Here is a 22430-nt window from a genome sequence, read left to right as displayed (position 1 = left end):
GGGGTGACTGAAAGCGAGAGTTTGGTGTAATTTAAAATAAGAATATAAGTGTAACTTTCTTTACATGCTTTAAATATGTAATTGTCAATTGACATTGAGTTATTATTTTAGAATTGTATACATTATTAATAAGTTTAACTTGTCTAAAACCTTCGTTTTAATTCAATTCTCACGAATTGTACAATATTTATTGTAGAGAATATTTGCAGAAACACAATAAGCCGCGTCAATGAAAAACAATAATTATAAAATTATAATTTTTTTCAACAAAAAATTAACATGGCGAATACCAACTAAGCTTTTTTATATGTACCATAAATAATTAAATTTCGTCTGATATGGAAATACAATTCTTATGACAGAATCCGTTTTCGAATGTGTTTGAAACTCATTTCATGATGCTTTGAAACCAAAATTAATTTCTGAAGACGATTCGGAGAAAAAGTATCTTTTAAACTGCGTTTAATGACATTCTTAGTTGAAAATTAAATTTTGGAGCTGTTTAAAAAATAATTCACTAAAGATCCTTCAGAGAATAATTATACCTTTAAATCGTCTTGGTATATATTTATTTTTTTCAGGGAAACGGGATATTAAAGTAGTTTTGAAAAAAGTACTTCAAATTAGAATAATGTAACATAAAATATAATATATAATTCAAATATAATGTAAAATTTAAACAATATAACAAGCACGTCACAAGAAAAAAAGAAATCTACCAAGTCGAATACCGCACTCGATGCTGCTGTCCGGCATACACCGAAGTTGTTTATATATAAAAAAATTATTGCTTGCAAAACAATCCTCAAGCTTGTCCCAAATTCGTATCCTTACCATATTCATGTTTCGTATATCTTATGCTTATGAAAGAGTTTATTAAATATTCTGGAAGTTTCTAAAAAGATAAAAATTAACTGCTTTCTTTGGCCTTTCCTTTGTCCGTCCTCACAAGAATTATCCTCGAACTTTAAGTAAACTTAAGAAATTTTAGAGGCCACTAAACTTTTGAAATAAGGAATTTGATGTAAACTTAATTAAATTTTAAAGTAATTCAACTCTATTCAAAGTAAAATGCACAGTTTTAAGATTCATAAAAAATTTGAATAGAAAATTTGAAAATTGGCGTATACCCGAAAAGGTCACCTAAGAATCTTGTCTTGATACATGGAATAAGTGTTGCTTTTTTACGTAGTTAAAGTCTCAGAAGGGCTTTGACACGAATTAATAGAAATTAAGTTATTAACGTTTTTTTTTTTGTAACCATTTTTTTTTCTTAAAGCCCGAAAAACATTGATGCAAGAAAAATCTTTTTCGCATATCAGAATATATATTAAATCATTTTCATTCCTTTTTTAAGTCTACCCTTTAAAACCAATTAATATTTTACACTAATTAATACATTTTTAAGGGAGCTTCCATTAGTTACGTACGATCTTTTTGGGCGGGAGGGCGGAAAATAGTAAGAATCCATATTTGAGGGGGAGGGGGTCCAGGACTTTTCTTAAGCCAGTTTCTTTTTTCAACTTATTTTTTTAAAATACGCTAATTACAGCCGGTTTTGAATGTTCAAATAACTTTTGATACGATTATACAAATTAAAATCAGTATTATATATTTAATTATTAAATTTATTAGGTATATAATATTTTATATTACATATATTTCATATTTTAAAAATTTCAAGGAATCCCTGTAAGTATTTGCAATCCTTTGAAACCCCACGAATTTGTTCGAAAATTGTGTAAATCCCTTGACACTTAAAATTGATTGCATAATGTGCTTTTTTTAATCTTTTACAACCTATTGAAATCCCTTAAAATTGTACGAGATTCTGTAAAATTTGTTGAAGTATTTAAAATCTCTTAAAATCGCTTGAAATTCTCCAAGTGCTATAAAAATTCTGAAAATCCTTTAAAATTCGTGGAAATCACTTGAAATTCTTTGAAATTTAATCAAATCTTTTAAAATGTTTGAAGCCGCTGGAAAATTTCCTTAAAATCTTTGAAATCTTTTCATAAATATTGAAATATTAAAAGCCATTGCAATCATTCAAAACGCCTTAGAATCATTTATAATATTCGGAAATCTTTTAAAACTAATGTTACATTTTTTAAATCCTATGAAATCGTCTATAACCCATAGCCATACTTTAAAATATTTTTAAATCTCTTGAAATTGATTGACATTCTTTAAAACTCTGTCGATTTTTTAAATTCCATGAAATCCCTAAATATTTTCAAAAATACTCATCATTTTTTTAATCTTAGCAAATCTCCTAAAATCTTTTGAGATCCCATGAAATTACCGAAGCCCTTTGAATCTGTGAAAATACCTAGAAATCCTTTGCAAACTTTGCAAATCTTTTTAAATCTCTTAAAATTTCGGAAATGCTGTTAAAGTCCCCTGCAATCGTTTAGATTTTTGTAAAATACTTCGTTTTCTCTTCACATTATTTTAAAATCCAATGTATTCTTTGAAATATCTCGAAATTGTGTGAGTTTCCTTAAAAAAATCTTGGTAATCCAGGGGAATCGTTCTTGATTCATGAAATCTCCTTATTGTCCTTAATATTTTATCTAAATACTTCGCTATTTCATGAATCACCATAAAATCTCTTGAAATCTCATAAAATGCCTAAATAGCTTGGAAAATCTCCTTGAATTTCTTTAAAAAATTGAAATTCTTGATAATTCTTTTTTATCCTTTCAAATCCTTTAAAATCAGTTATAATTCTTTCAAACCTTTTGCCATCTCTTGAAATCTTTTAAAATCTCGTTTAAGCTAAAATGATTGATATATTGAGTATAAAATATAAAAACTTACCTAAGAAGGGGATGAGGGGTACATAAAAATTACGAATCCTTACAATGGGTGGTTAAGAGGTCTAAAATTTCAAAACAGATCCTCATCATAATGGACGCTCCCTAAAGTATCTGTAAATTAATGTTGGCACTTTTTCTTGAAAAAATTAATTTGAGGAAAAAGTGTGAAATCAAGAAATATCTATTTCATTGAGTTCTATACGGCTTTAGTGCTACATTTTTATTTTAGATCTAAAGTTTTTGGTATTACTAAAAAAAAACAGTTTTTGAAAAAAGTAAAAGAATATTGATAACTTAATTTATATTAATCAACGCCCAAAATTCTTTTTAAGCTTTAAATTGAGATGCAAATAAAGTCACTATTCTTTGGTGGCCTTTCCGGAACTATACTTCAATATTGGAAATTGTGTTACAATTATCTCTTTTAATAAATTATTTATTTAATATACAATATAATTGCATTCCATCATAAGAATCGAAGAGAGTGTGGTTTCCAAAAGCAGTTCTGGGTCTTTCTAAAGTTTCCAACAAACTTTGATGCGATCGATGCACCTGTGAAATCTAAAACTTGGTCTTCTCTCCTAGGTGTCGATGGAACACAGCTCCAGGGCGAAAGGTCTATTATCCTATTGTTTTCAGCCTCTATAATCCGCACGTAGTATACACACTTCAGGGACGCGAAGTGCCACCTGAAACGGATCAGTTGGTTATATCAAGAGACACTGGGTTTTGGAGGGATTTTGGCTATGGGATGACATGCCAGTACAGGTTAGTCACTTAAATACTACCCTTGTATTGGTGCTGTTAAATGTTTCAGGGCGGCCGCAAAATTTCACGTTGATTGAAATTTAAATTAATCCAACAAAATTCAAATTAATTTAGAGTAATTTAATAGAAATGAGAACAATTCGATGAAACTCATAGAATTGATTTCAAATCGTAGAAATTTCAACTCATAGAAATTCAAGGTGAATGGGAAAAATCCATATAAATTAAAAACCATTTTAAAATATAAAAAAATTCATTGAATTCAGTAAGTTTGAAATGAGCTTAGAAGAATTTAAGGGAATCCGAAAGGTTTTAAAGAAGCGCCTAAAAATTTCAGGAGAGTTTGAACTTTGAAAGACTTTACGGCGAAGTAGGCGAGAGACCGCGACTGCGTGTACGAAATTTTCGCTGAAAAATAGCCAGATTTTTTCTGTACAAATAGCCCTTTTCCTGCTCCCCCTATTTGTACCGAAAAAATCTGGAAAAAAGGAAAAAACAAAAATACATCCAATTGAGTATAATTAAGTGAATTCGAAAAATTAGAGAGAAAGGCTGAAAATTGATTAAAATACATTGAGAATTTCTAAAGTCTCACTAAATCATTAAAACTTAAAACATTTTATAAAATCTCTCAAAATCTAATTAAATATTTTAAAACCTTATAGATCCTGTAAAATCGTTCCATATCTTCCGAAACTCTCTCTTGAAACTTTTTAATGCTCTTTAAAATTATTTAGAATTTTTTAAATACCCTAAAACATTTTCAATCCTGCAAAATAATTTGTGATACCTTAAATCTTTTTAAAACTTTTGCAAATTTCTTGGAATTTTTAATAATACCCACAAGGCAACATAATTCTTTGAAATCACTTCAAATGACTAAAATTTATTAACAATACCCTAATAGATTTCAAATATAATACAATCCTTTAAAATCCCCAGACATTTTTAGAGCTCTTAAAAATTCATGGATTTGTCAGAAGTACAATAAATTCTTTAAAATCTTTAAAATACCTTTAAATTATTGAAGTAAATTTAAAGTCATTGAAATCTCTGAAAATGTTCTAAAATCCTTGGTATTACCTTGAAATATTTAAAAATATTCGAAATACTACGAAATCCCTCAATACATGTGAATCAGTTCTTTAAAACTTATTTGAATGCTAGAAAATCCCGTTAAATAACATGAAACCTGACGATATTTCCTCAACTCAAGAAAAAATAAATAAAGTAGCTTAAGAGCTTTTATAATCCTTTAAACTCATTGAAATCCTCAGAAACATTATAAACTTTCTTGTAATCTTTTAAAATATCCTAACACATTGTAGGTCCTATACAGTCTTTAAATATCATTGAGAATTCTTGGAAATTCTTTAAAACGCCCATAATAAAAAATTTTAATCACATAAAATAATTAAATCTCTTGGAAATTACTTGAAATACCGTGAGACCTACAAATCGTTGAAATATATAGAAAATTACATGGGAACTTAAAAAATAACCTAATATATTCAAAATCCATTCAAGGACTTTGAAACCATTAAAAACTTTTTTACGCTTCTGGGTAATTATTGGAATTTTTCAAAATACCCCAGAAACCCGTAAAGACATTTAGAACTTTTTAAATGATTGAAATCTATTAAGAATTCCTTGGAACCTCTTAAAACACAATAAAGTATTTCAAATTCTTTAAAATCCCTTTAAAACATTAAAATATTTTAAAAATTGATTAGGTTCTTTTAGAATACACTAAGAGATTTTAAACGAATTCAAGATAATTTAGAAAAAGATATAGACCTCAATTCAATAGTGGTTTACCAAAGGGTTTATTTATTTAAGGAAAAGGAACTAGGGTTTTAATTTCGTCTGAAAAAAATGATTATACTGACTTTATCTTGAAGAAGTGACTAAAAAGTAATTTGAGAAAAAAATGGACTAAAAGGGAGTGCGGCAGCCCTGATTTATCGAATTCCTTGATTTCGCAATTTTTTAAATGCCTCATTTTCCTTGAACCACAACCTTCTCTGACTTTTTCCTGATTTATAAGTTTTTTAGAAAAAAGTGAAAGGAAACGAAAGTACAGAATTTGCCAACATGAGAAATAGTAGGGGGGCAATGGTATATGATGCAGACGGAATACTAAAGGCTTTCAGCGACTATTTTAGGAGACAAGTTGGAGATAAAACTACAGGACACCACAGCTGCGATGTTGAACACGATACGATAGAAAACTCAATTGAGAAAGTCTGTGTCACTGAGGTTAGGGATATAATTAAGAACTTGAAAAAAGGTAAGGCTGCCGGGGTAGACGTTATTAACGCTGAAATGCTTAAACACGGTGGCGAGTACATATCACATAGACTGTGCGAATTGATAAATTTATGTTTAGAGATGGGAGACGTCCCAGACGATTGGAAAAAAGCGATTATCGTACCAATATGCAAAAGAAAGGGAGATAAAATCAACTGCAATAATTACAGAGGGATTAGCTTATTAAGTACCGTAAGTAAAATATACTGAAAAATACTTATTCGTAGGGTAATGAAAATAACAGAAGCAAATATTTGGGAAGTCCAAAGTGGGTTTATGCCAGGAAGGTCATGTACGGATCAAATATTTAGCTTAAGGCAAATTACAGAAAAAAGTTTGAGGGTAGGAAAAAAAGTTTTTTGTGTATTTGTTGACTTAGAAAAAGCTTTTGACAAGGTAGATTGAAGTAAACTTTGGGAAGTCCTGAAAGAGTATGGAGTAAATTGATGGCTCCTACAAGATTTAAAAGCAATATATACGGGTAACAAACCGAGTGTAAGGGTGAATGGGAAATTGAGTGACTGTTTCGATGTTATTCAAGGAGTTAGACAAGGATGCGTTATGTCTTCATGGTTATTTATATTATTTATAAACAAGTGTTTAAGAATGGCTCTTTTCGGCGAAGAGGATGTGGATCTCGAAACAGTAAGGGTACGTGGATTAGTGTTCGCAGATGATAAGGTTGTTATGGCAGAGTCAATCGAAGACTTACAAAGAATGTTGAATAAACTAAATGCAAGCATGAAGAGCATGGACCTCAAAATTAGCGATAATAAAACAAAAACTATGGTGTTCGAAGGAAAGAGTGAGAAAACACTATGCAATATTTTATTAAATGATGAGAGAAATGAACAATTTGATAAGTTCGTATACCTTGGTAGCTTATTTACTAGAGATGGGAAGATAGATGAGGAATTAGATAGACTCATAAACGAAGGTAAGAAGGTTATAGGTAGAGCAGGTCCCTTATCAGAAGTAAAAATATATCAAATAAAGCTAAAATGGCGATACATAATTCTATATTTGTATCGACTGTACTATACGGTAGCGAGACATAGACTTATGAAGAAAAAGATAAGAGTAAAATTAACGCACTTGACATGAGATTCATGCGCATAATATGCGGAAAAACTCTGATGGACAATGTAAGTAACGAGATAATTCTAGAAGAATGTGATGCAGAAGAGACGCTAGTAGACACATGGGAAATAATTCGATTAAGATGTTTCGGGCATGTTGAGAGAATCCCAAATGAACGACTAACGAAATAAGTGTATCAAGGTAAAGTAAATGGCACCCTGCCCAGGGGTAGATCGCGGAAAGAATGGTTAGAATGTGTGAAATGAGATCCTAGTTAGAAGAGACATAAGAAGTCACAGAAATACGAGAGCCTGCATGAAAAAATGCATGGGCATAAAAGAAGCTAGAGAAGTATGCCAGGACGGGAAAGTATAGCGGCAAATAGTTAATAAAAAGAATGTCAGTAGAATGAATCATGCCTGAAACAAAAGACCTTGGCCACTTATGGACCCAGGTGGGGAACCTTCCATAACGACTTTGTGAGGATCTTTGCTTGGGATGATTGCTAGAGTGATTGACAAGCAGCCTGGGTCGGAGCAGTGTTGCGAAACGAACGTATCATTTACATAAATAATACGAGAATTCTGGATCAATTTGAAAATTCTCTATCGCTTCCCCACATTACTAAGTTTCTCCACCGAATGAGTCACGCCTACCCGGAAAGGGAAATGGCTTAGTGGTGTAATAAAAAAACAACCAATCTGATATTTGATTTTATTCTCATATCATCCTTATCTTTCACTGGCTCATTATTGCGTATATTTGTGTGACTAATTCTTAATTTTATAAAAAAACTATTTTATTCTACAAATATATGTTTTTAATATTTTCAGATCCGATTTTTTGAGGGTTCGGGGTTTTGACGAGGATATCGTTGGCTGGGGTGGAGAGGATGTTACTTTATATCGAAAATACGTGAAAAGCAACATAAAGGTCGTTCGGGCTACAGACCCAGGGATTTTTCATATTTGGCATCCCAAGGTAATTAATTCACTCTTACAAATATTTTTTTCACAAATTGTTTCCACAGACTCAAATAAATTCTTCAACTAATTTTATGCTTTAGACGAAAATTGCATTTACTGTAAGTCAGTTTTTTGGAATTTTTTTTACAAGCTCATCATAATTCTGGTATGCTTCGTATGTTTACCATATATTAATAATTTTTTAAACAAATTTTATTTGCTTAAGCTTTTTTTTTAACAAAATATAACAAATTTATAATTTATTTAAGTAACATTGAATAATTGGAATCAATAGAAGATCAACATGATCGATCCAATTTATGTAGTTTTTTGCCAATTGTTGAACAAATTTTATTAACTCTTTTCATGTCCATACTCTTTGATATATACCCATAATTATTTGAAATATTTTTATTCGGTAAAACGATTTTTTTACAAAATATAAAAATTTGGAAAAACTGAAAATTTATCTGTTTGCTTACAAAAGTTGTTCACACTATTATTACAGTATATTCTGGAGTAAATACAGGTCAATATTTATGCTTTAAAAGTCCTTAGAATTTTACTTTTTTGTAGTATGAACTTCTGTACATCTTTTAAAGAATGTTCGTAGGACATGCAGTAAATTCACACAAGTCAAAAAATGTTCAACTGAGTAATACCGTAAAGTCATAATGGCCCCGGAACATCAAAATAGCCTCAGTTGAGTATTAGTAAGTAAGAAAAAGTGTCAGGATAAAAGAAGCTAGTGATTTTTTTTTTAATTTTCAATAAACTGCGCTTGTCTCAGATCGTGTTGATCTTTGAATTAAACTAATTAGTTGATGTCACACACTGAATGTGTGAGTTTTTTATATATTGTTAAAAAAATGTAGAAACGATTGGAAATTGTTTAAACAACTCTAAATTCGTTACAAATGCTAGATATACTTGAATTATGTCCACTTTGTTATCAAATTTTCAATAAACTACATTTTCTGCGTTTTTTCAGTCAAAAGTTAAATTCAAACAATAAAAAGTTATTTAAAAAATTAAAAATAAGTTCAATTGATTTTTCTGATTCTTTTGTTTCCTAATTAGCTTACCTCGTTTTGATAGAGTACCGATAATTTTTGATAAAATGAGAAAAAATTATTTTCTAAACAAATAAAAATTGTTTCAGCAATCAAAAATTAATAAGAAATAGATCAAAGTTTTTAATTGGGCCATTATAAATAATATGTAAATACTACACAATAGTACTATTTACGATTGATACACCGCAAAATACTTAATACTCGTTTAGAGGGTGTTTTTTGGTTCATACTAATAGGGACGTCGGGTCAAAATAAAAAAATTAATGCTCATATAACATTCGAGGAACTGATTATAAGAGGTCCCTAATTTCCACTAGCTTTATTGGTAATTTCATCGTTAAGTTTATGAAATAAAAGAGATGGGCGGCACCATTTAATATTGCTCTATTGGAAAAATAACGATTTTTTGTATTGGGAACCCTGAACAATGAGCTATTTCCCCAAACGTAATTCGAACATTGGCTTTTTTTAATCGCTCTAATTAGCAAACAGAAGAAAATATAATAGAAGATTTGTGTGCTACAGGGCTACCATATTTTTAAATCTAATACTAGGCATGTCCGAAAAGTATCCTACCATGCGGTATACCAGGATTAAAAATGAATTCGGATCAATGGCGATGACATCCCCTTTAAGATGCTCCCCTTTAAAGGTCATAAACTTCTTCTATCGAGCCTTCTACTTTCAGAATCACTCTTTAAAGGCACTTTTCGAAATAGCTGACAGCTGCTTCGTTGCATTCTGTTTTATTTTCTCTAAGTCTTAAAATTCTTTTTCTTTAAGAGGATAATTTTATTTAGGAAACATTCATAAATCACAGGAATTATCTCAGGACTGTACAGGGCCTGGAAAAGTTGTTTAAGGCCTGTTCCACGAGAAAGTTCTGAATAAGCTGCGATATTTTTCTATAAATCAGGCTAAAAATTTTCAAAATAGTTTTTGGAATATTGAGGTTTTCCTGTACCTTCATAACGGTAAAACTACGAGTTCCAAAATAACACTCGCACTCATTCCACATTTTGAGGTGTTTTGCCATTACACGCCTGCCAGTGTGAGGGTCACTTTCCACTGCAACTTGACCATTTTTAAATCGTCCAAACCACTCTTTAATTTAAATATCAGTCATGGAATCATCACCATACACTTTCCGAATCATAACGATGGTTTCTGAACATGAATGGCCAAGTTTTCGTATTCGTATTCTTCGCAAGGTGCGTTCCGCCATTGTTCAATGTAACGCGTACGTGCTCAGATGTTCTCGCAACTGCGTATACTACGCGACTTAATATTTGCAGGCTTACGTAACTTAGTAAGAGAACTGACAGAGGTTCTCCTGAATGGAAAATACCATTTTTCTACTATAACACAACTAGGTAGATAGTTAGAACGCAGGTCGGATACCTTCCGGACAGACATAGTAAATTAATAGAATGGTCTCCAAAATTTAAGAACAAATATTGTCGTATTTCTTATCTTCTGCGTTATAAAATTCAAGAATGGAGTCTATAATAAACACTCGAAATTATTTGTAAAGTTAACTTTTATATTTCAAAATCACTTCACATTTTCACACTTTCGAAATAAAAGTGGTAAATTCCAAATTCAATTTAAAAGATTTTAGAAATACTTTATTACAAATTCCATATACCATCCATGATGATTTAAGAATCAGATTTTTTTAAATTTAGAGTAACTTTAATTAAGAAGATCTTGCTTTCATTTAATTCTGCATAATACTCCAGATTATCGCGACATCAATTAATAAATTTCATCACCTTCGGCGATTTTAAACCTCAATAATTTTTAAGTTTTTGCAGTCCAGGGGAGAAACTCTTATAGTTTCGTCCAGATATCCTTCTGCCCATCGTATTTTTTCCCTGCAATGAGGAATTGAACGTGGGGAAGTAAAGGAAACGAACTTTGACTAATTTTCACTAGTATTTACTCTTAATAGGCCAGTAGGAGAGGATTCTTTAAGCTATGACATTATTAAATTTGATCGATTATTTTTTCTCCTCTTTTAAACACATTTTAAATCATTTTTTCTTCGTTTTGTTTTATAGGTGTGTTCGGGAGGGCCAGGTCAGCGATTATCAACCGACCAGTACCGGGCATGCATCCGATCAAGAGCCCTAAATGAGGCCTCACACGCCCAACTTGGTTTCCTAGCTTTCCGAGAAGACATTGCTAGTCAATCTTTGAACCTCAAATCCTCATCTTTAAAAAAAAAGAAAGCGACATCGAAAAATGATAAGAAAAAGTTACCAAGGCAGCAGACCAAACCCCAAGCTCAAATAAAGACGAAGCCAGTTGGTAGGACGTCCAAGGATCATACTTGATCCAACAAAGCAGATAGTCAAAAATTCTGACTGTAAATATCGTGTATAAAGAAGAAAGAATCCGAAAAACTTTAAAGTTTTCGCGCATTGTTACGTTTGTCCCGTCATTATTTTCAAGGAGCATATCAGCTCAGAAAGTATCAGGAGAACTCATCAGTATCTTCCGAAAAAAGAAACTGTCCAAAGAAATTCTACGATGTTTACCAAAAAAAACTCTAGTCACTGCAAGAATTTATTTTCCAGATTTTCGAAAAAATTTGAAAAATTAGACGTGGGTAGCTGCAAAATTGAAATCTTTAAATGAAAAATCTGAAACCTATGCTAAGTGGCAGGGCCGTGTCACCAAATGTCTGGTGCCTTGAGTTTATCACGAGCTTGTTGAATTCGAATTTCACGAAAACATGATTCAATTTTTCATACTTCTAACCTATGATAAAAGCGTTATGCCGTTGTAAATATTTACGGAAGAGCAGTTTCATTTTTATCACATTTTTCGGTATATTTATACAAAATTTTATATACCTGTATGAAAAGCTCATTTTGTTTATTGTAAATAAAACTGTTACTTTTTCTTTTTATAATTCTTTAATATAATAAAAGAATGTTTTTTAATCAAATAAATTTTTTTAGTACTTGCAGACACTGAAGAACAATTTATTGAAAGTTTATACATTTGAAAATTTTTATATTGTTCCTGCGACACGGCCTTACTTCATATCTCAGTCTATTACATTTTTGAAAGAGAATTAAGACATAGCTTGGAGCCCAAAAATTTACTGTTTGTTATTTATTCGGTTTTTATTGAAAGGGTGTTACAAAAAGAAAATTATTTTTATTGTGATAAAGATCGACAAAAGATGTGCTGTGAGAAGTTAATATTATATAACGCGTGTCGGTTTTTTACAAGATCCAATGTTTCAGGAAATTTAGCAGAAAAATTGTCACAGAATCGAGGGGTGAAATTGGATTGATCCTTGGAATTGTCGAAATGGACTTGTGATTTCCTTCTGCTAATTTAGAGGAAGGAGCTATTATTAAGGCGATTTTTATGAGAATTTCTACAGCGAAGAATGTTTATCGAAATTGGATTTTTACGAATTGTGAGACAAGCTGATCAAAGTCAATTAGAATAGTCGATTCGGTAATGACAAAATATAAATCGGAGCAACAAATATTTCCCTCTTAGAACTAATATTACAAAATCATTTGTTTTAGTTTTCACTTTAAATTTGTAAGTCTAGATTTTAGTTTCAACACTCAGAAAAATATGTGTTTGTATCAAACGAACATTCGTTTAATTCAATGAAATAATTATTCGGTGGTTTTCACAATTGCACACATAAAAAATCATCACAGAAAAAATGGAGAATTTGATATTTAAAAATCTATGAGACATATCAGTATTATTTTTCTTGTATTCTTAGTAATTTTTAAATGCTGTTATCAATATGTTGTCATCACTGATTCGGATCGTTGTTGCATTCCATCTCATAATCATACGTCCTCAAAAACTGCAATGTACATAATGTATTTGGTATTTCCAAAATCATTTTTTGAATAGGAAGGGAGACAATGTGAATTTTTAGTAACTATATTCTCTGGAGTGATAAATAAAATAGTTCATAAAGCGAGCAGATTATAACAAAGGCGAAGTAACGAATAACGATAAAGAGGTTTTATTCTAATGAGAATCTGCACCAATTAGCGAATTAGCAGTACTTAAAATTGTATTCATTAGTACAACATTTTTTTCTAATTGAATTTTACCCATTTTAAGTTATTTGAAGTATTTTTTTGACAAGTTGGGGCAAAAGAAAAAATTGTGTTCTTTTGCTCGAAACTTTTTTATGAGTCTTTCGAAAAAGGATAAATATATCGATAAAATTTCGCGAGGTGCGAATATTAGGATTGACTATTCTTTCTTTCCAGAATCATTTTAATTATAAGAAAAATTTAAGCATTTCTTAAATTAAATGCATAATTTTTTTAATATATATTTTCGTAAATAAAAGATTTCGTCTTACTATTCCTTGTTTTATTTTTTTATTTTTGAAAGAGAATTGTTCTCCCTCTCAATTGAGTATTAAAATGGTTTTTTTCATAGAGATTTAAAAATAAACTAGATTTCTTTCTTAAAGTAGACCTCGCGATTAACAAGTATGTTTATTCCTTAAGAGTGCATGAATTGTTGTATGGAATGTTATGTAAACAGAAATAAACTGATATAAATACAGAATTTCATCATAGTTGAAAATCATTGCCTGATGTTCTTTCTGAAATCCTTCGTCTTCATTAATGATTCACAAAAAATAAAAAAATATTATCAGAATGAATATTTTTTGTCTATTTGAATGATTATATTTTTTATTTTCTCCAAAAATAACGATATCTGTAAGGTAAGTACATTTTTCATCCCTTTTTACAAAAAGTATATATGAAAAATTATAAAATTTTATTGATTTTCTACGCATACAAAATGCCACTAGAATTAAATTCTATAAGCGTATTTCATAGAAATTCTGTGAAATTGAATCAAATAAATTACAGAAATCAAATTCTATCAGCACATTTGTTAAAAATTTTGTCTAATTAGATCAAACGAATGTTAAGAATCCAAATATATCAGTATATTTGATAGGCCTTTCTATCAAATTCTATCGCTGTAGAAATTGTATGCTTTACCAGCATCATATTTTCATTAGAATGGTATCAAATCTTATTGCTATAAAATTATCATCAAACCTTATATATCGTAATATATGATATTTCTATAAAATTGTATCCATCGAAATATTAAAAACTTTTCTATCAACAGATTCTTATTATACTTGTATCAAATGCTACCCACATAGAATTATAATATCAAATCCTATCTTCGCAAATTTCGCAAATTTCTATTGAACTTATATAAATCTTATATTTTATATCAAATCCTCAATAAAATTCTATCAAAACTAATTAGCATAGGACGCGTATCAAATCCCGTGCACTAAAATTTCAGAAGTTGTTGTGCAACTATATCTGTCAATAATTCATACACTTTTCTATCGCTAGCTTCTCATTAAAACTCTCTCAAATGTTATTTATTCAAAGCTTGTATCAAATCCTGTATACGAGAGTCTTGGAAATTTCTATTGAATTGTATTGGTCGAGAAACCTTATACTTTACTATTTGAAATTTCTAGATTTATAAGATTTAACAGAGTTTTAATAACAATCTTTTGGTAGAAAAGTATAAGAAGTAAGAAAAATATGAGTAAATAGAAATCTTCCAATCTCTGAAAAATGAAATTGGATGGAAGCCAGGCGTGGATAAAATTTGATAGATTTTCATTCAATAAAAAAATGTTTAAAGGAAAAGTCTGAGCTTTTGCAACTAATAGAATTTGGTAGAAATTTGAGAGATTTAGAGACTTTGAATTAGATACAACTCTGTTGAGGGTAAGATTTGATTGAGTGTTTTAGAACATAGTATCTTATACGATTCTAGTGTGGTTAATATTTATTAGAGTTTTATTGACAAAATGTTAATAGAAAAGTATGATATTTTCTAAAAGATGGTGAAAAGTTTGTTTTGGTTTCCATTTAATAAACACAATAAAGTCTACCGCAATGTGAAATATCATATATGATGTAATTTCCATGAAACGAAAATATTAGAATGGCCAGGAATTACAGATATACAAAAGTATTATACATTGGATGTAAGAAAATATTACACTAAAATTATAATTCACGATTTTCTCTCAACAGAAAGAACTGAAAAAATATTTTAAATTTCCTCAAAAAATGAACAGTTAGCTTCTAATAATTGATCATAATTATTAATTTTACATTTAATAATTTACTGTTTCTTTGCTAGTTTTGAATGCACGATGTTTTTTATCAAAACAATTTTAGTTCTTCTTTTTTAAGATTTTTGATTGTGTTAATTATTCAAGTATTTCCCTCCCATAACGCTAGGTTTATATGAGCCTATATGACTTTTAATCATTTCTGATTTCTTTAATGATTGAATTACTTCCATTGAATATTTTTATCAGCTGAATTCATCCAGTTTATGCTTAAAATTATTATGTAGAATCATATTTATTCAAATTGTCCTTTATCAAAATGTTTAAAAAAATTACAGAAAGATTATATTTTTTAAATCTGGTCATATTTGAGACATTTCACAAGTAAAGAGCTTTATCAAAATACAAATACATATAGGGGTATAGGGAAATACATTTTAGATAATTTAAGCTCAGGATAAACTATCTAGGTTGAAAAACGAGTTGCCAGGCTACTTTAGGTTAAAACTTTCGAAAACCCACTCTTCGAGAAAAACTAATCTAAAGTATTTTCATTTACTTGAATCCAATCTCATCCCAGATATAAGTATAATCTCACGAGATATAGCATAGATTGAAGTATGATTTTCGTTTAAAATCCCAAAATCGATACTTTTGAACTTTATTCATAAAAACGCGAATATTTTCAAAATCATCATCAAAAAATTGCTTTCTTTTTTTGCGGAACATCACATTTGTTTTGACAAAATGTGTTCATGTATTTTGACGAATATTTGAATAGTTAATTTTTTTATTTTTTCAAAGGTATAATTTATTTCCAGAAAGAACGTCTATCTCATTTTCTGACTACCTGATGTTATAAGAATATCATATTCTCTTACATATTTTTGTAGGACCTAGTTTCGTCTCTTTTTCCAAGCATCCAAACTCTAAAGATCAACATTCTTACGTCTGATGCTTTCAATTTGCTTTTAACTTCGCTTTTATCTTTGCTTTTAGCAGAAAATAAAAACTCGTTTATCGCAAATAAATTCTTTGATTATTCAGGTTTTTAAGCAAAACCATTTGCTCTCTTTTTTAGAGAATGAATAGATATGATTTGACATTTTACTTCAATCTTATGTGCTTCGTCTTTATATAAGGAGATTAAAAATTGTATCCAAGAGTATTAATTTTTTTATTTATGAAGGAATTTACGAGTAATAAGTTCATTGCTTTCTTATCATCCTTTTTATGTACAGCAGAGTAAACTTTATTACAAATATTTTGCTCAGAATATTAGAATAAATCCATGAATCTACTTGCAACTTCAGTAAACTTCGATTTGATCCCGTTTTTGTTTCTGACCTTCAGCTCAAATCCAGGCTCTCCGAACGTAAGCAGTCAGTCATGTTTACAAACATAAACAAATGGCCGAATAATTCTAAATTCAAGCCAAAAGTTTAAAAAAGAAAATATATCTTATATATCTACATGAATGTTTAAAGGGGGTTAGAAACACCTAAAATATAATTACAATTATAGAACAAATGGTTAAATACATGTAGATTCAAACGGAAAACTAAAAAAATCCTATAGATTGTATACAGCTGCACGAAATTAAGTTTACATGTATTGCGATTCAAGAAAAAAAATCATATTTTAGGGGGTAACATTCTTACGACAGACATATAATAAATGTCGTTAAGCGTAGTTCAGTCTCCGTAAAATGGAATGGTTCAACAAAATAGTTTATGAATGTTACATACTCTCAAACCAAGAAGCAATTAACTAGATTTGTTCGCAAATACTGCCTATTACGACGAAAGTTTGATAAAGAACGTGAAGGGAAGCTACCCCATAAAATATTATTTTTTTCGTAAAGCGCAAAATACCTAAACATAGGTATTTCTGCGTGGATACGTGAAATACATGTATATACTTTTTATTTTTCGGCTTGAATTTATAATTCTTTGACATTTTTTCTATATTTTAATTACATTTGAGAGTATTTTACCTCGGCTTAAATTTACATTCATATCCCCATTTATTCGATAACTTTAATTGTATTTGGGGGTAGTTTAGCCATGTAGAATTTTTAAAATAGATTTCGAAAATGCTTTTTTTTTATTGTAAGAGACATCTTCCCATTGGTTTTCATCACAAAAATTTTGTATTGTTAAACAGAATAACAATTAATTCGTTGAAGGGTAGTTAGCCCCTGAGATATGATTTCCATCTGAAATCGAAAAAAATATAAACTTATTTTCATGTAGATGTATAACATATATTTTTGTCAACTTTTTTCGCTTGATTTTAGATTTATTGGGCCATTTCTTGTACAGTTATCAACATGTTTGGGGATAGTTTACCTCCATACGTTATATTTGATCAAATTAGGGAATTTGACTTTTCGTCCCTTGTTAAAAGAAACTTCTTGCAATTGGCTTATTTGAAAGATATGGTGCTGCTGTACGTGAACCAATTAAATTGCTTCTTCACACCCCCATTTTTAAAGGGTGATTTCAAATCCTTGACGCATTTTTCCGAAATTAAAAAAATACGTGTTTTTTAGTTTGTGATGCTTCACAGCCTATTCGAAATTCGTCAAAATCGAAAGCGGACACTTCGTAATGTTTGCGTAAATAAAATTGTCTAAATATCACCTAAATAAAGTATAATAGTTAATTGCTATTCAAACATAATTTTAGGATCCGAGAAAATATTCTATTATGATGTTTAAAGTAAAATTCAGTTAATGCTGTCAAAAGAAAAAAATATGATAGAAACAGTTTTTAATTTAGAGTTGATGTTTAAATATAAGATACATAATGCATATCGGATAAATATCAGTATAGAAAACATAACAAACAGTGAAATTAAATGATAATAATTATAAATTAATTTAATTAATTTTAAATGCTTTGTATACAACTCCGTATATGTGAAATGAAAATACCTATATATTTTTCTATAATATTCCTTACTAAAAGATAATTAGTTATAGTACATTTTGTTGGATAAAATAGTTCAACTCCATATCAATGTAGAATAATGTACTGGAAATGATTCTATTTATCTATTCAAAGTTATTAATATAATATTTAAGTTATTTGGTCTAGGCCTCCTGAATTTCAGCAAAACCAGCCGCTCTTGCAATTTTAATGGACTTTCGGAAATATTTGTTCTACTTTCGCCGAATTTCGGTGAACATGGACATGGCCTTTTTCATGTTTGAGGTACCCAAGAACTTAATTTCACCTGCACTTTCTAGTAGCTGTAGAAATATTGAGACATGTTCATGAAATTATCTTTAGCTCATTTCAATAATAATATGGAATAGGTACTTATGCAATATCTTTTAGAAAATTTTTTAACTATCTGTCAAGGTGAGGAAAAGGAAATGATTTTCAATACTGCATATGAACACTAGCATAATTGGTACCTTTTAAGTCTACACATTTTTAGCCATTTATAATACCCTTATTTATTGTATATAATTTACTGCAAAATTTTTAACTCATTTCTCAGGAAAATAATAATTTAATTAGCTTTTCTTACATTTTTTGACAATAATGTTCCATAAGGCGTGCTATTTACCATGTAAGAAAAGTAAGTTCGATCTTTGGAAATTATTATAGTTGTGATTATTGGAAATTATTATAGTAAAAAGGTGTCATTTAAAACAAAACATGCCCAATTAATCTTAGGAAGTCGATTAGTTTAAAGCAAACTATAGGAATAGTGTTAAGCCATTTACAATTCGCATACAGTCTAAGCTGGATTCAGTATTTCTGGATTTAGAGTTTTCGAGAATGGACGCCGCGCAGCAGGGATGGGTTATCGGAGCTGAGGGGGTATCTGCGCTGCTCACACAGGCGTCACAAAACAGAAAGAGAAACAAGAAAGAGTGAAAACGGGAAAGAGACAAAATAGTTCTAAGAGTCTGGATTTAATGTCACAGTCAGTCCCAAAATTGACATTAAATCCAAGTTTGACTGTATAATACTTTAATAAATATAAAACATATAGTATCAAAATATACAATAAGTATAAATATTTTTATGCGTTCAGATTTTACAGATTTATTTATTTTTTCCATTTAAAATGGATGATCCTACTATATAATTTGTACTGAAAGTGATTTTAAAACTTTTTTTATCATTCTAGATTTTTTTAGATTTTTCGTATGAAAATTATTTCCAGGGTCGGTTTCTTGTTGGAGACCGTCCAAATATTACGTAACGCTTTTATGAGGGAGGGAAGGTTCTCTCACGGATAGGGAGGGAGGAGAGTTCAAAGAGCAGAGGTGTCAAATTTTGTTTTAAATCTTTTCTTACGATATGTGTCAAAGTTGAAGTAAAATTTCTTGAAATACTAAGAAAAATTACGTTTCTTTGTATTTGGATAATGGGATACTTTTTTACAACGATTGCAAAGTATTTTTCATAACATAAGTTTCTTTTCGAACGGAAGAATCATATTATAAATATTTAAGACATTCAAAATTAGAATTAATAAAAGTGTAATTTTTAAATGCTCATTCATGAGAGTGTGATGTAATTGTTTGAAAATCATACAATTCTGTCGGTGTATGTCTGTCTATCTGTGTGCCTGTCTGTATATGCATGGTTACCTGAATGCTGCAGCCATGCTAACTGTTGAAGGCTTTTTCCAATCGAGTCATTTTCTGATACACTTCTTAAGGTTTCCAAAATTAAGGTTAAGTTCGTTAAGCAGATATTTCCAACCAAAATTTAAAAATTTCAAAATTTCAAAATGTGAAAGCAAATTTTTGTCTTTAAATTTTACAAATTACTGTCAGAATTTCCTATAGGTGGGTAAGAGACTTGCAAATTACCCAAATAAAATTTTCAATTTCGAGGAAAATTAAAAAAGATATATATTTCTTTTGAAAATTTTGTAAATGTTCAGAAAAATAGAAAAAATGTTTTTCTGATGGATTAGAGAATTTTGTTCAAATTCTTAATTAGATATCCAATATATATAAAAACTTTCTTAGTTACATTATTAGATTAAAGCAATTTTTCTGCTTAAAGTAGTCAGGCTACTGGGAAAGCTAGTCAAAGCTTTGTCTATTATTTTTTTCTGAAATTTGGAAATAAATACAAAGTTTGGCCAGTATATCAATTACTAAATTAGGTAGCAAATTTTTATGCTGATCAATATAAATAAAATATTTTTTTAAACATTATAAAATGTCAATTTAAATGTTGATTTGACTCGATTCTAGCTACATTTCTGATTCTAGGCTACATTTTGCTCAAATTAAGCTCAAATACCCTGGAAGCACGTATAAATGAGCAGTAATTCAAATTTTGCATTATATTTTCTGTCTGAAAAAAGTTTTCTCAACGATATTCAACGTATTTTGAAGCCAAAATGAACCATTTTTGGAGCCCGAGAAAGGCCTCTTCATAAGATCCCATGTTTTTTAAACGACTTTAAACAGTGATCATTCAAATTTTAACCTGCAAAGGGCCTCTAAAAAAGGTATACGTGATAGAGGACACATTTCTCCGCAAAAAAAAATTTTAATGATTTTTAATCTGATCGATCCAATAGACGGACTACCTTAATTGCAAAAAGACTTGAAAATTGTCCTTATGACATTTTTAATTTCGATACAAATTTAAAAAGTTATATGCTTTTCAAAATTTTTTACATTTCAACAAAAAAAAGGAAAAAATTGTAATAGGTTAAGAATCATCAATTTAAATTTCTACCAGATATAAAATATATGTATCGCAAATACATTCTCATGAAATTGGTTAAGTAGACAAAAATTCAAAAAGTTGGATCATTTTCAAAAATATGCAATTTTTGTTTCTAAGAGACCCGTAAATTTAAAGCATTATTTTTAGTGGATGTGAACAAGGTTTACAAATTATCTTGATGAACTTTTTCAAGTGGATACAAATTGTCGAACGCGAAGAGCGAGTTTCGTAATGAGAACGTAGTCGTCAAAGCCGTAGGTGTTTTGAGAACCTTCTTTAAAAACAAATGGGAAAAAATTCAGTTCCCATTTATGGCTATTATTCCTCAGAAGTTTTAATCACAGTTTTCGATTTAAGTTATAATATTTATGATATTAGAAAAAATGTAGTTAAAATTCACACATTAAACTTATGAAAACGAGCGCAAAGCGTGAAAGAGTGCTCGCTCATATGCGCGCTCAAACTTGGCGGGAAGCAGTGAGCATATTTTTTTTCAATTTAAAAAAGTAAAATTATGTTAATATTGCAAAAAATGCCAAATTTATCAAAAATAATTTTTTCTAAAATTTCATTTATATTCTTATTACTTTTTATTTAAAACTGTGCATATTATAAAACGGCAATAATTTCAACACACATAGAAAGTAAACATTTATTTTAGAAAATTAGAAGGGGTAACCCTTATGTAGTGACCCAAAATGGTATACAAAAAGTTTGAAAAGAGAACCGTGGTTATACTAATAGAATGTCAAAACTTACGAAGAGTTATTTTTTATATTAGTGTAAAAACTTTGTATTTATAATGAAAAATCAGATTACTCAAATTCATTTACCAATAAAGGGGAGGTTGGGTCATGCTCGTTTGTTGGAGCAGCATTACAAGGGAAGGGCGGGGATGATGTAGCCCAAAAATCTGCCAAAAAGTGTAACGTTATATATGGGTGACTCTTCCTTTAGAATATTTTGATGTGGTAACTTGAGGACTGACACTTTTTAGGGTTTTGCAGCCCCGGGTAGAAACTCTGATAGTATTTGCCAGGTGTCCGGCCGAGTTACTTTTTTCTATGATGAAGAACACGTGACTAACAACTGATAACTCTGGGAAGTTAGGGGTGATGAGGGGGTAGAGGAAGTGAAATGAAGTGTTGTGGGATGCGAGGAACTGCGGGGAGGGTGTGAGGGGATTAGGGGGGATTCGGGGAAGGTAAGAGAAGCGAAGTTAAAAGTATGGAAAGGGAGATGTAGGGTAGTAGAAGAGGGAAAGTACCGGATGAGAAGGATTTTTGTAGGCGCAATTGTAGGCCAATGTTTTGATGAAGAAATCGGAAAACTCCTGTATGTCATCGGCTTGTTCTTACAATTATGAAAGTGAAAATCGGATAAATTATGCAAGAGTATTAGTAAAAATATTGATAATTGTACTTTTTATCAAGAAGTAGTTTTAAGGAAGAATGGAATTACGGAAGGTTTCCTGGAACAAGTAAAGCTGTTTACAAGAGAGGGACTTGAAGGTACTTGACCCTACTAGCAACTTAACTTTTCTACTATATTTAGAGTGT

The 22430-nt window shown here is 29.9% G+C and overlaps 1 protein-coding gene across 1 annotated transcript in view; it reads left to right on the top strand.

Annotated features, from left to right (window-relative positions):
- The window catches only part of LOC117181193 (chondroitin sulfate N-acetylgalactosaminyltransferase 1), a gene marked incomplete at its 5' end in the record, with an annotated part of 139380 nt that extends 127534 nt beyond the window's left edge, over positions 1-11846 (top strand). Inside the window, 3 exons of the mRNA XM_033373759.1 lie at positions 3408-3590; positions 7814-7961; positions 11085-11846. Of these exons, the coding sequence (XP_033229650.1) occupies positions 3408-3590; positions 7814-7961; positions 11085-11360 (607 nt within the window). The remainder of the gene's footprint in view (positions 1-3407; positions 3591-7813; positions 7962-11084) is intronic.
- Positions 11847-22430: the final 10584 nt, after the last annotated feature.

This window comes from Belonocnema kinseyi, chromosome 10 (genome assembly GCF_010883055.1).
Source record: "Belonocnema kinseyi isolate 2016_QV_RU_SX_M_011 chromosome 10, B_treatae_v1, whole genome shotgun sequence".
Classification (NCBI taxonomy): Eukaryota; Metazoa; Arthropoda; class Insecta; order Hymenoptera; family Cynipidae; genus Belonocnema; species Belonocnema kinseyi.
The sequence above is the reverse complement of the archived record's forward strand: the minus strand, read 5'-3'. Positions and strand labels throughout refer to the sequence as shown.